This window comes from Dermacentor albipictus, chromosome 8 (assembly GCF_038994185.2).
Source record: "Dermacentor albipictus isolate Rhodes 1998 colony chromosome 8, USDA_Dalb.pri_finalv2, whole genome shotgun sequence".
In the NCBI taxonomy this organism is placed as follows: domain Eukaryota; kingdom Metazoa; phylum Arthropoda; class Arachnida; order Ixodida; family Ixodidae; genus Dermacentor; species Dermacentor albipictus.
In genome coordinates, this window is record NC_091828.1 from 34,638,039 (window position 1) to 34,651,336 (window position 13,298).

At 46.3% G+C, this 13,298-nt stretch overlaps 1 protein-coding gene across 2 annotated transcripts in view; it reads left to right on the forward strand.

Annotated features, from left to right (window-relative positions):
• Window positions 1–13,298, forward strand: part of LOC135901498 (fatty acid synthase-like) — a 104,237-nt gene that overhangs the window by 58,802 nt on the left and 32,137 nt on the right. For both annotated transcript variants that reach the window (XM_070523253.1, XM_070523254.1), the window contains exons 12-13: window positions 588–839; window positions 4,348–4,521. In XM_070523253.1, coding sequence (XP_070379354.1) covers window positions 588–839; window positions 4,348–4,521 — 426 coding nt within the window. The remainder of the gene's footprint in view (window positions 1–587; window positions 840–4,347; window positions 4,522–13,298) is intronic.

Genomic DNA, 13,298 nt, shown 5'->3' on the forward strand with positions numbered 1-13,298 from the left:
ATCTTTCGGTTATGGTGTCTTTCATAACTCACTGGGAAGTTCCTAGACGTCAAACTGCATAGTTTCTAACGAGTAGCATTGTTGTCGAGTTCAGTCCAGTTTTCTTTACCTTGTATCTAGTCGGTGTACGCCCGTTTTCATTGACCGATCCCGGAGACAGCGCCATTTGAAAAATATGGGCCGCTGTATCACGAGTGTCAATCTTTATCTGTCACTGGATATGTTCCACGAGGTAAGGGTGCTCTTGAATGTCGTACGCCAACTTGGGTCACTCAGTATCACAGCTATAAAACAGCTACATAGTGACATAAACCCAATGCTTCGCCTTACGTCGACGTCAACTGTAGTTGACTATACTCAGCGTTGTATCAGTAGTAACTTAATCAGACCACTGCGAAGCTTTCGAGCATTCTGTATTTTATGAGGCTTCTACTTTCGCGTACCACAAAGGTGTGAGCAATCCAAGCTATAGATTCAGTGCTCCTTTGAGCATGCTATATTCATTGGTTAATATAGCATTCTAGAGCATGTGCGAACACGAGAATGCGCTTTGTTGAATGCAATAAAGATAATCTCCCATGAACCAGGCATTGTGCGACTTGTGACCATCGTGCGCTCCTCCGGCGAGTTCGAGGTGATCGAAGACGGCGAGATGGCAGCAAGTGGTTGCATTCGCGTGGCCGAAGGTGGAACCTCGCCGATCGACGTGGAGCTGCCGGTGGTCTCTACCGAGGCCATAACATATGAACTAGACGCCGAGGACATATACAAGGACCTCGCCCTGCGTGGTTACGACTACCGAGGAGATTTCCGAGGCATCATTAAGGCTGACATACAAGGTGAGCTTTTGAAGACAATGTCATTCTTTGCGAGTTATCATCACTATCCCGCATCGGACGTGTGTTTCTAGTCTAGTAAATGGGCTGATAGGATCTAGGAGACAACGCACTCTAAAATATGGGCCCATCTCGAAGGTAGATCAGTCAAAACGTGTGGTACGTTTCCGTCGGTATGTGCACTCTACTATTTAGGTCAATTCACAAGGTAGTGTAGTCAGAAATGTGGGCCGAGTGCAAAGAAAGTCCAGTAAAAAGATTAGGCGTGCGACGGTCCTGATATACCCCTCACGTGAGTCGTGGCGCGATAGTACCGTGCTCAATGACGCTGCCGCGTTCCCTTCCCCAACTCACTCGGAAAGGCATTTTCCTTGATCGACGTCAAGTAGAGGTAGAATCACCTTCCACCTTTCTTGCGGTGCGCGGCACCATATAGCTCTGTGTTATTAACCTCGTATCAACCAAAGGCCTACTTTTACTCGCATGGATGCATTGTGAACGGAGGTCTAAAGCGTCCAATTACCTGCTATAAACTTCCTTCAAAAATAAATTATCAGTAACAGAGAAAGTGTACTTGGCTTTGACTACGATAGTCTAAGTTTTTACAATACACGCTTAGACTACAGAAGTTTTTTAAAAAGGTTCACTAAGAACTTTGGCATAATTATGCGTTAGTCACTCTCCTAGTTCGCGAACCTTTTGTCCGCCTAAGCGCATAAAAGCCTGTGCATGAGATTTGTGTAGCATGTCTATTAATATTACCGCTGCTTAAAATTTTAAGGCATTGCACATATCTGATAAAGCAATGCACTACAAAGAATGTGAGCATATCATCATCAAGTCTCTAGCGCTTTGGCGACGCGGGCAAGGAAGAAACGACAAGAACGCTCCGCGACCTTGTCTTTGTCACCTATGCCTTATGGTTCTAATAACTCTATCAAAACAATTATCTCAGAAGTCCGTACATATCATTATCTATAGTACCTGTTCAGGCTTACACTATACAGTAGGTTTCGAACGTAAACTCTTTTATGCGAAGCATATTACGAGGGCTCAACCCAGCTCCTCAGGCGCGGCGGTGTCGCCTTGAATACCACGTGACACCGTGACGTCACGACAGAGGAGAAGTGGCTTTGGCTCAACTCTTGCAAGATGGGCTGGGTGGGAATCGAACCAGGGTCTCCGGAGTGTGAGACGGAGACGCTACCACTGAGCCACGAGTATGATGCTTCAAAGCAGTACAAAAGCGCCTCTAGTGAATGCGGTGTTGACTTAGAAACGAGCTGTTTCCAAGGCTCAGGCATGCGTCTCTTGCTCAGGCGCACATTTCGTTGCCGCGCCGAACGCTGCGTTGCTCGACGCTCACCGCGTCCAATGCGGGGCGCGTAGTCGCTGCGCCGTAGCTCATTGTCTTACACCCCGTGGCGGGTCGACGGGAACGCTGTCGCGTTCCACTCTTGAAGGCGAAGCAGAGTAACGCATGAGTTGTTTCTTCGTCTAGCCGAACCAAATATAGCCAAGCAACAGCAGTTCACCAGGCTAAACAGTGGTTCAACAACTAAAATAAAGGCTAGTATGCTTCGCATCCTGGGCTTAACCTTACCTAAGCCACAGCCATTTTTTTCATTGCCGTGTCAATGTCAATATCAGCAATCCAGCTATGAAACACTCCTCTCGTGGTACTGGTTCCCAGTTTGTCACAGTGCTCCGTATTCTATTCCTTGCGCAGTAGACACGATGTCTCACTCTTCGAGCAACGCTTTTGACGTTGTCGCCAGTGCATAATGGGTGTAGGTTGGTATAGTGTATCGCGTTAATACCCTGTAACTCACTCCACAACTTCTACAGCGAAGAGTTGTGCACTTGATCGTGCCCCTCTCTCGTGATCTACGAAGTTTTAACAGCCGAGCGAAACATATAAACCAACCGTCGCAAATCCATTGCCATATGCTGAAAGACGTACCACTGTCCAGACGGTAAATGCAAATGTTGTTCTGCATTATTTTTATTGAAAACTACATAGACCCTTCTCGACGATGTTTCGCGTCAAGGAAGGCTGAGGCATCACAAACACGGAGATTTAACGAACCGCGTTCTTTATTCAGAAATCCGTCTTCGACCTGTCGCGTAAAAAAAGCTCAGCTTACGAAATGATTAGTCACAAATAGAGCAGTGTAATTTCTGAAGTAGAGGGCAGAAGTGAGACAAATAAAGTGCTAAGGAAAGAAACTGCTTCTTAAACGTCCTTGTAAGCTTCTTTGTCGCAAATAATTGGCCGTTCACGAGGTGCCGTGTTCCCCACAAGAAAGGATCAAGTCAGTCGGGCCATAGCGCGAGCGTTTATCCTGAAGGTGAAAATTGTCGGTGGTAAAGCTCCGGCACGTTAAAATTTGTAACTGGCGCGGCTGGGCTTACCTACGCATTTCGATGCCTACATAATCAGCTCAAATAAGGAATTTTGGTTTATGCGATTCTGGGTCAATAGAAAGCGACATGTTTCATATGCACTTGCTTTGTGTACATCGATAGTTCCTGATGAACGCTTGTGCTATGTGTGTTCACGGCTTCCCTGCAAAAGTAGTCAACTGTGACCCAACAGAAATATATTTTATATATGTTGATTGTTTTTTTTTCGTAATTGTCAGCTCTCCCGAAATTTACGGAAACTTTTCGAATTAGAGAGTTTCAGAAGATTTTGCGAATGTTGCGTCAAGATTTACGAAGAATGCTGTTCACGACAAAGTCTCACTCGTCGGTCTCCGAGCCCCTTATTGAAAGTGTTCCTATGGTGACAAAGTGCAGGAAAGGCGCAACAGGGAAAAATGGTAGAGAGAAGCTCCTGAGGCTGGCGAATTCTGCAACAGCAGATTTATTGATAGACTGTTATATAAAGAATGACTTATTGCATGTTAGAGTCGGCTGCTCCAACTTTGCTGCTGCTACTTATTGGCCCCGTCTAAAGCTTAATCACAGTTGCTAGAGTGCGTACGTATCCCGCGAAAGGCATATGCGCTCAATTCAAACTTTATAAAAATAAGTGCTAGCCTTCTCCCACTCTCCCCGCACTCCCACAACTCGGTGTTTTTGTCCGAATGCAGTTTCCAACGTACGCTCTCTTGGTTTCCGAATTCTTTAACGTAGTTAAAACTGTCGCGTATCTGGAGCTGTCGTTACCACCGTCTCTCTCCTCTACCGCCGCACATTTGACCCTGCTTTGGCCTAAGCAAACAGCTATGCTAACAATGTGCTCAGGAGTACTCCTTCCAACGTAAACGGAAGAACAAATACACGCAGCTACATGACTTTATACGTTTCCTTGCCCCATTGTCTTTCGCTGCAAGGTTTCGACTAGTCGGCTAGCCTGACCGTCTTCTTTTGTGCCCACCAAACCACCACGAGTTTCGTCTTAATTATTATCACCGATTACGTACAAGTATTGATACCGTATAGTGTATTTCATATGCTGAGCTCAACAACATTAGATTATTTGTTCGCTTACCATTTTTACCAGGGCCGCACGGAATACTCCAATGGAAGAATATGTGGGTGACCTTCTTCGACAGCATGGTTCAGTACATCATGTTCAAAAGGCCCAGCAGAGATCTCCGCATGACTGCCAGCATCGAATCTTGTCGCTTCGACCCCTACATTCACGCCGAAGTTATCAAGAAGACCGGGGGCACAGGTGAGCTTTCCATTCCCAAATAGCACATCTAAATAGTGTGATAGTCGACTATTTCAGCGTGCTTATTAAGTGAGGGCAAATAGTGGACATTTGTGGCGTGCTTCATGTCGCTCACTTTTGTACAGAGAGAGCTAGAGTTTGGCATCAAGAGCTGGCCCGAGACAGCGTGCACGTGCTTACTATTCTGAGCCGGGAAAGCAGAGCAGTCAATTTAGACGGATAAGAAGAGGTGATGGCGGGAACAGAAAGAGTCGGTTCCTTATATGCAACAAATATTTACCCCATTCTTTCGTCAAACCCTCGAGTAAAAGCACAAGGTGTGGGCTGTAGTCACAGGCCTGCACATTTTACGCACTACGTACTTGTTGCGCACATACGCTTTGTATGCGAAGCATTATTTGCCTCAATCTTGGCATATTGCGGCGGGTAGGCCGGTAGGTGACTGGTAGGTTATGGTCTCGTCTCACTGTAATAAAACAAATCACCGGCAATTACTATACTTCCTAATGCAAAATTTGAGCGCAGCTCTAAAGGACTTTTCATTTCGCGTTATGTTGGCTTGCGCGGACAACCCTTATCGTATGGCATGTTCCAAATGGAGGGTATGGTGGCCCGATCGCCTCTATAATCGGCAGATCACGAGAGGCAGCGCTTAGGTGACGTGTGGGCGCGACGCAGACATACCTCCCAGAGGACGCGCTCTACTCTGGCGCCATCTCGTAGCCATCATCGCCGCCACGCTTTCTTCTCACGTTTTCGCCATACCCTCCTTCTGCTTTCGGACTCGAGGTTCCGCTGCACCTTCCTCCTTCGCTTTCCTCCTCGCGTCTTTCAGCCCCCGCTGCACTCCGCATTCGCTCTTTTATTCTTCGCCGTGTTCGTTCGCTCTGTCACGCTGACGCTGACGCTCGCCGCACGAACGGGCGCCTAATTAAGAGCTGCGCTCCAAAAAGGAAATTGATGTGTGAGCGACGGTGGAATTGAACCTCTGCTGTCGAGTGCCTAACCTACGTCGTAGCCATTCGTCCGTGCTGTATAAACCTCACCAGTTCTACTAACCTCACTAAGGCCAGTGATATCGCAAACAATGCCTGATAGCTCCTCAGAGAGTTCTGCTAAGCTAGCTTCACTCGAGAGAGTTCGGGTGGTAAATATTGCGAGGGTCAGTTTCCTTTGGGCGGCCTTACCGGTTTCAGAGATCGTGTCGTGCTCTAGCCATTAGTCCAAGGTTGGTTTCTATCTTTTTTATCGAGATAGCAATTGCATGGACATGCCAGGCGCATATCTATCGTTGGCGTCGACGTCGACTTCGGCGTGAGGTTACTTGTAAATTCCAAGGGCGATAATATCGTTGTGGCGCGCCGTATGCTGCATGTGCGAGTGAAAGCGTGTGAGGGGGAGCCGGCAAACGCGGCTCAATCTGGCGCGTGCGAGTGAGGAAGTAGGAGCGGAAGCGCACCCTCTTCTGTCACTCGCGAGGGAGGAGGGGCGGGGCGTTCTCTGGCGAGTGCTGCTTACGACGTGGCCGTGCAAGCACCGTATCCTGAAAGGGATCAGCGATGTGGCCAAGGTGCGCGCCCGCGCGGTTCTCATGTATACAAAGCGATCTGCGATGTTTTCAGAGTGCGCGTAGTGCCGGTAGCTTCGTATACACTATGATTTCGAGGTTTCGTTGGTGTTGAAGCGAGATATTAACGAAGGTGAAATCGCTCGTTGCGCCTGCCGCAGTTCCTCACTACAGCACTTTCACAGCGAGTTTCCGCAGGGATCGAGCGTAATGTGTTCATGTTTACCTATGCGCGCGTGACACCGTGCTTGTTAATTTGGTTAGTAAGCGAGTGTTTACATGTTTATACGGCCGATAAACTACTATTCTTACTTCCTATACCTGTCTACTAATTTGCTGTCGCAATCGATGCTTCGCCTTTCGGGCCAAATTGCGACTTTTTCTCTCTATTGCCCACTTCTCAACACCCACAAGTGTCCAACGCTTGCCTATTGCTAAAAGTACATGTCGCTAGTTGTTCAGCGCAGTGCACTAAAAGCGCTTGAGTTTCGCCATTCAGCTCAATAATCTCAACCAATGTTACCCTTCAGGCAATTTATTATAAACTTCATTAATGTAGCATATGCTTTTTATAAAGTTGACCCGAGTAGAACGTACATTTAAACCAACATATCGGATAGCCGTGCGTATACGCCATACGCCGTGCGAGCTTAACAAGACACACATCCCTAGTGGCACCACTTTCTAGTTTTTCTTGGGAAGGAATGAAATGCCGTCGGGCGTTATCGCAAGTCCTTTTTCAATGCCCTTTGCATGATGTCCAGTGCAGCACTACAGCCAAGCAGTCTAAAAAATTATGTTTTATTGTCTCTACGGCATCAACGGCAGTCTAAGGACCAGGGGCCAAAATTATTTTTCCTCAAGGCCAAGTTATAGTGTCTGCGTAGGAAAATTGGAAAAGAAGAATCTCACTGATGGCCGCACTCTCATCTGTTTTACGCGTTTATGGCGATCTCTTTTGCAGTATAATACTTTACAATACATTATAAAGTGCGATATAGCGGCCCTAGTAAAACCGAATCGTTCAGATTGTTGTACAACCTTTTCATTTTGCACATGACTAAAGCTTTCAGTTGAACTTTTAAAAATTGAAAAACCTGTAACACTTCCTTTTTAAATAGACTCAAACAAACAAGAATGAAGGGCACGATCACACAAGAATCAGGCAGAGCAACATCAATGTTTGGATGTATGACAGCTCTCAAAAATGGACCGGGTTAGTCTCTCAAGTAGAAAACTCGTGACACTATTTCTTTTCTAACGATGGAAATCGAGCATCCAAGTCCGCTCAGTCAGATAACCCTGCAGGCTGTGAGACACGTGAATCCTCGATTTTTTTTAAATCTGGAGGTTACAAACACACTGAAGGTGACAACTTCGAGAGCTCGTCCAGTACACTACATCTCTAGGCTTGCAGTGGCGCCTGACAACCTCAGAAATGCCAAGAGCCAGTGTGCCTATAGTAATCCAGGTACAACCAAATTAGGAAGACACATAAAACTTCAATAAAACACACTCCCTCACCAGAACAGGAATTGACCTCCCTGGTGCAGTAATCAGTCACACCTTCCCAAATGACTCATTCGATCAACCAATGACCATCAGTCCTAAGCAGCTGTGGAACACCTGACTAAGGCCACGTTCAGATCTGTTACTCAGAAGAGGATGCTAACAATCTCTGGACCCAGACAGGCCGCCAATGGAAACTGACCTTCGCAATATTTACCACCCGAACTCTCTCGAGTGAAGCTAGCTTATCAGGACTCTCTGAGGAACTATGAGGCAATATCTGCGATATCACTGGCCTTAGGGAGGCTAGACGAACTGGTGAGATTTATACAGCACGGACAAATGGCCACGCCCTCTTCTATAGAGAACTCCAAAAAGGAAGCAGTACGGAGTAAGATAGCTAATCCATAAGGACATAGCGGGCAACATTAACGAGTTCTACAGTAATAATTAGAGGAAAGCAGTAGAGATATATATTAAAGGCAGTGCAAGCTTATGCTCCAACCTTCCGTCATGACGATGATGACATAGATCAATTTTATGAAGATGTTAAATGAATTGTGAAGTGCAAATTCAGAATACTGTAGTAATGGGCGACTTCAATGCAAATGGGGGGAAAAGCAGGCTGGTGAACAAGCAATTGGCAACTACGCCTTCGGGGAATGGAATAAGCTAACAGGAATAATAGTCGATATAATCAAAGATGGAGAAGAAATAATGCTTGAAAATCTTGGGGCCTTTTATACGAATTGACATTGACTTGAAGAGTTCTAGAGAACTGCAAGGATGCCAACGTTTTACTAATTCACAAAAAGGGAGACGTTAAAGAATTGAAACATTATAGGTCCATTAGCTTACTTCGAGTATCATTTGAAATATTCACCAAGATAATCTCCAATAGAATAAGGGCAACACTGCACTCTAACCAACCAAGGGAAGGCAGGTTTCACGAAGGGATACTCTACAATGGATCATATTCATGTCACCACTCAGCTAATCGAGAAATCGTCAGCAGAGTACAATCAGCCTCTCTATACGGCTTTCCTAGATTACGAAAAAGGCATTCATTCTGTAGATGTACCAACAGTCACAGAGGCATTACGCAATCAAGGAGCACAGGACGCTTACGTAAATATCTTGGAAAATACCCACAGTTATTCCACAGCTACCCTAATTCTCCGCAAGGGAAGTAGGTAGACACCGATAAATAAAGGGGTCAGATAAGAGGACACGATCTCACCAATGCTATTCGCTGCGGGCTTGGAAGGAATATTCAAGCTATTAAACTGGAAAGGCTTAGGAGCCAGGATCTACGGCGAATATCTCATCAACCTTCGATTTGCAGATGGTCTTATCCTGTTCAGCAACACTGCAGTGACAAGTTACAACAAATGATTGGGGACATTAACAGAGAGAGTGTAAGAGTGGGCTTGGAAATTATTATGCAGGAGGACAAAGGTAATTATTCATAGCCTGGCAAGGGAACAAACGTTCGGGATCGCCAGTCGGCCTCTAGAGTCTGTGAAGGAGTACGTTTACCTAGGTGGATTACTCAGAGAGACGCTGATCATGAGAACCTAATATACAGAAGAATTAAAATGGCTTGGAGCGCATACGGCAGACATTGTCAGATCATAACTTGAAGATTACTATTATCATTAAAAAGAAATGTATATAATCAGTGAATTCTACCGGTGCTAACATATGGCGCCGAAACTTGGAGAGTAACGAAAAAGCTCGAAAACAAGGTAAAGACCACGGTAAGAGCGATGGAACGGAGAATATTAGGCGTAACGGTAAGAGACAGAAAGAGAGCGAAATGGATCAGAGAGCAAACGGGGATAGCCGATATTCTAATGGACATTATTAGGAAAAAAAGAGCTCACCAGGCCATTATGTGCGTAGGTTAGATAACCGGTGGGCCATTAGGGTCACAGAATGGGTGCCAAAAGAAGGGAAGCGCAGTCGAGTACGGCAGAAGACTAGGCGGGGTGATGAAATTGAAAAAATTCGCAGGCGCTAGTTGGAATCGGTTGGCGCAAGACCAGGGTAGGGAAAGGCCTTCGTCCTGCAGTGGCCATAAAATACGATGATGATGATGATGATGATGATGATAACTATTTGTTTTAAAAACAAGTGTGTGAACTGCAGCACGCCTGCTTTGACAGCACGAAACAATTTGGTTCGACTCTTGTTCGCCGGCGTTTACCCACACGCAAAACATGCAAGCACTCTGTATAGTCCCTAGAAGTTATATCTAGACATGCTAGCTGCTTGTAGCACATAACAGACCTTGGCCAATGTAGACACGTTAGAGAATGCCGCGCGATCAAAGATTCACAAGTTACGGCCACTCGGTTTAACAGTTTTCTCCCTCACCCACTCTGTTTCATCATTCTCCGTATTCTTTTTCGGGCTTTGTAATATTCTACTAGCTAACTCACCGAGATACTTAGCCGGGGCAACGGTTCATTGAATATTGTAATAGGGAACAGGTGGTCTTTTCCTCGCTCCCTGCCACACGTCCGAGCATTTATTTAATGACACTGCAAGACACTATAGAGTGATCACGACTCCTTCACAGAGGTCGCAACACTTTCTTTATCGGTACAGAATTGTGCAATGTCGTCAGCGTACGTAAGCGCCTTTAACTCTTCGCTAAGAGCATGAGAACCTGAAATGTCACTTCATATAATAATTCGCCTCCAGCAGAAAGATTCAAGATCAAGTTCAGATAATAAGGGGCTCAAAGGACAGCTTGGATGCAAGAAGAACATACACAAAAGGCCTCATTTACCTGCTTGTGTGTAACAAGTTTCCAGGTGCAGTTCACATAGCATATCTTTACACCATATAGCGTTACAGCGCCAACATTTGCTTCGTTATAGTACTCGGAACAACATATTGTGCCTCTCAGGATTGTATCATTGTACTATCATTGTACGTGTCACAGCATTCTAAGACGGTTCTGGTTACGTGGGCGTTAGTTTATATAAATCTTGCTTTCATCCCACGTGCTTAGTGTGACCGTACTATCGGTTTTACGACATTACACGCCCTTTGGCTAATATTTTCGTGGATTTAACTTGTAATCGACGGTTGTCGCTGATATTAGTCGGCTTTACATTGTGGACTTAAGTATGCTGAGTCGTCCGCCTTCCGAATAAGCACAAAATGCGATTCTCCAAACGAAACCATTATGTGTTCTCGATCACATGCTTCGGTTAATATTTGGTGTACATAGTGTCATGTAGTGAAGATGGGGCACACTGCAAAAAGGCTTTGAATCACAAAACTAACTTTTTATTGGGCGAATCTGTGCCCAGAGAAAAAAGTAACTGTCGTGCACAACGATAGTGGCTAGCACAGTCAGCAATCATCGAAAATCTGATCTCTGGGTCAAGTGCGGCGGTTTGTTTACATGACTCATTGAAAGTTTCAGTATAATCACTGATGCCCACGTGCCTTCCAGAAACTACGGCACAATTCGTGTCACGCATTCAATCTGATTATACAAGATTCGGTAAGAACATATACAACAGATAAAATTAGCGATAACATTAGAGCATGTCCGTAATCATGCAGGTGCGTCTTGCGCTGAGCGACAACATTTAGTTCGAGGGTGAAATGCAGACTCCGAGAAAAGACTAAGTACGCATGTCAATATTGTTTCACATTTGTATTAAGGCTCTATAAAAACCTGCACCCTAACTCGTAGGCCCCACAGACTTGCTCAAAATGAGGTCATCGATTGCCAGTTCAACTTGCCGCAAGCAGATTGGTAGTTCCAGATAAAGTCGTGTGTCATTCTGTAATTTTCACACATGAGTCAAGCACTAGAATAGAAATCTGTCGCTAATATTATTACTTTGCTTAAACTGTTCCCGATAACAGTCCAAGAATGCTCGCTCAATAAATTTTGTTCACTAATCGCTTTGCTTCCGTACCGAATATATACTTCATTTAGCTTTGCCTAATCTTTTTCCTCAGCCAAAGCATGCTTTGGCTGTACTTTTCTGAGCCAAATCCTTTCATTTGTGCTTTTCTGTGTGCTAACAACTTGCTTTGGGTGAGCTAGAATACATCTTGGACATAACTTGAAGTAGCACAAAGACGACGAGGATAGAAACTGAAAACAAACACAGCAGGACAGTGCAGTCACACTAACCTCTAGGCTCTACATGTACATCTACGAGTGCTGTTGTTGTGAGTGCCCGTCATGTTGCATTTGTTTTCGGTTCCTCTCCTCATTTCCTTCGCGCTTCTTCAAGTAATACTTTTCACTGCGTTCCCAGATGATCGCACAACGGAACCTATTTTCATCCGCAAGCTAGGAGACGATCTAACACACACTTTTCTCGTACTAAAGCAAGTCAGCGCTTCGTAAGGCTTGGTGCGCGCGCCCTATGTCACTTCATCGACTTGTTTCCTTGTGACATTTTGTGTTTTGAGGCGGCGTATTACTGCACCACCTCTGGGACCAGCCAACATTCCTGAGTGATTACAACGAAGGCGCCAAATAAAACAACGGACGGAGGAAGGAGACACGAGACAACCACGAGACAACCACGCCTACGTGGTTGTCTCGTGTCTCCTTCCTTCGTCCGTTGTTTTACTTGGCGCCTTCGTTGTAACCATGCATGACCAACTCGCGCACGAGCACGTGCTCAGTTCCTGAGTGCTGCCCCCGTAAGACGCAGCGTAGAAACTGGGTGGCGTTGTATGACTGTGCCAACATCACGATCGCTCGAATTACCGCGGGGATATAGTCCGGCGTAACGATGACGCGCATCACGCGCTGGCCACGAAGTGTACGCTCTACTGTCTAGCGTCACCACACAGCCAGCGCCCCTGGCGGCGTCTGGCGCGCTTTAATTGGCGCGGCCAGCACCGGAATGGTTTATATGACCTACCTCATGCCGGAGCTGTTAGACGCGAGCGGATCACGTGCCATTTTGGCTGGCCCTGCCGCAGGCTGACGAACAGAGTGGACTGAAGAGATTGCACAAGTTTTGTGCCTTCGCTAAGCGAAGATGCGCTCACTCGGCGCCCATTTGTGCGCATGCGCTGCGCGCACAGCTGATTGCTGAACTCCTGTGGGTCAAGCCCAACGCGCCGAACTAAGCAGGGCCCAAATGCTTTTTTTTACAATGTAGCTGTATATGGCTAGCCGCTTAGTTCCTCCGTCTGTCGCCTTTCGCCGAAAACTCCTCCGGCACAAGCCCACGCGTACGCGCGAAAGAACTAATTTCGGGCTGAACCATTCATACGGTGGTGAATTAGCCAGCGAAGCTGTCGATCGCTCACCGAGAAACTCCGCCAAACTCCGCGTCCAGAAACACTCTCTTGAATTTTGAATTCGCCCCGGTGAAACTCGAAGGAGGTGGCAATTCATGCTTCTGTCGCTCGGACGCAGGCTCTACCGCCCTATCTTGACGCTTACGAGGGGCTTCCAGTGCGCGATCTCCATCGGTAGCTTGCGCTTGATGCCGACGATTAGACTCTCGCATCTGCTCTCGCTGACGTTCTTTGGAGGCAAAGGCACTGGCCGCATTCTCCGCTTTCGCACGTGGATGTCGTCGTTGGTTATACTCGCGTCTCTGATGTTGACGCCTTTCCTCGTACTCGGCTTGTGCTTCTGCCGTGAACACAATACGTGGTCTTCCCACTTCTCCCATTCTTGTTGGAGTTGAAACTGTTG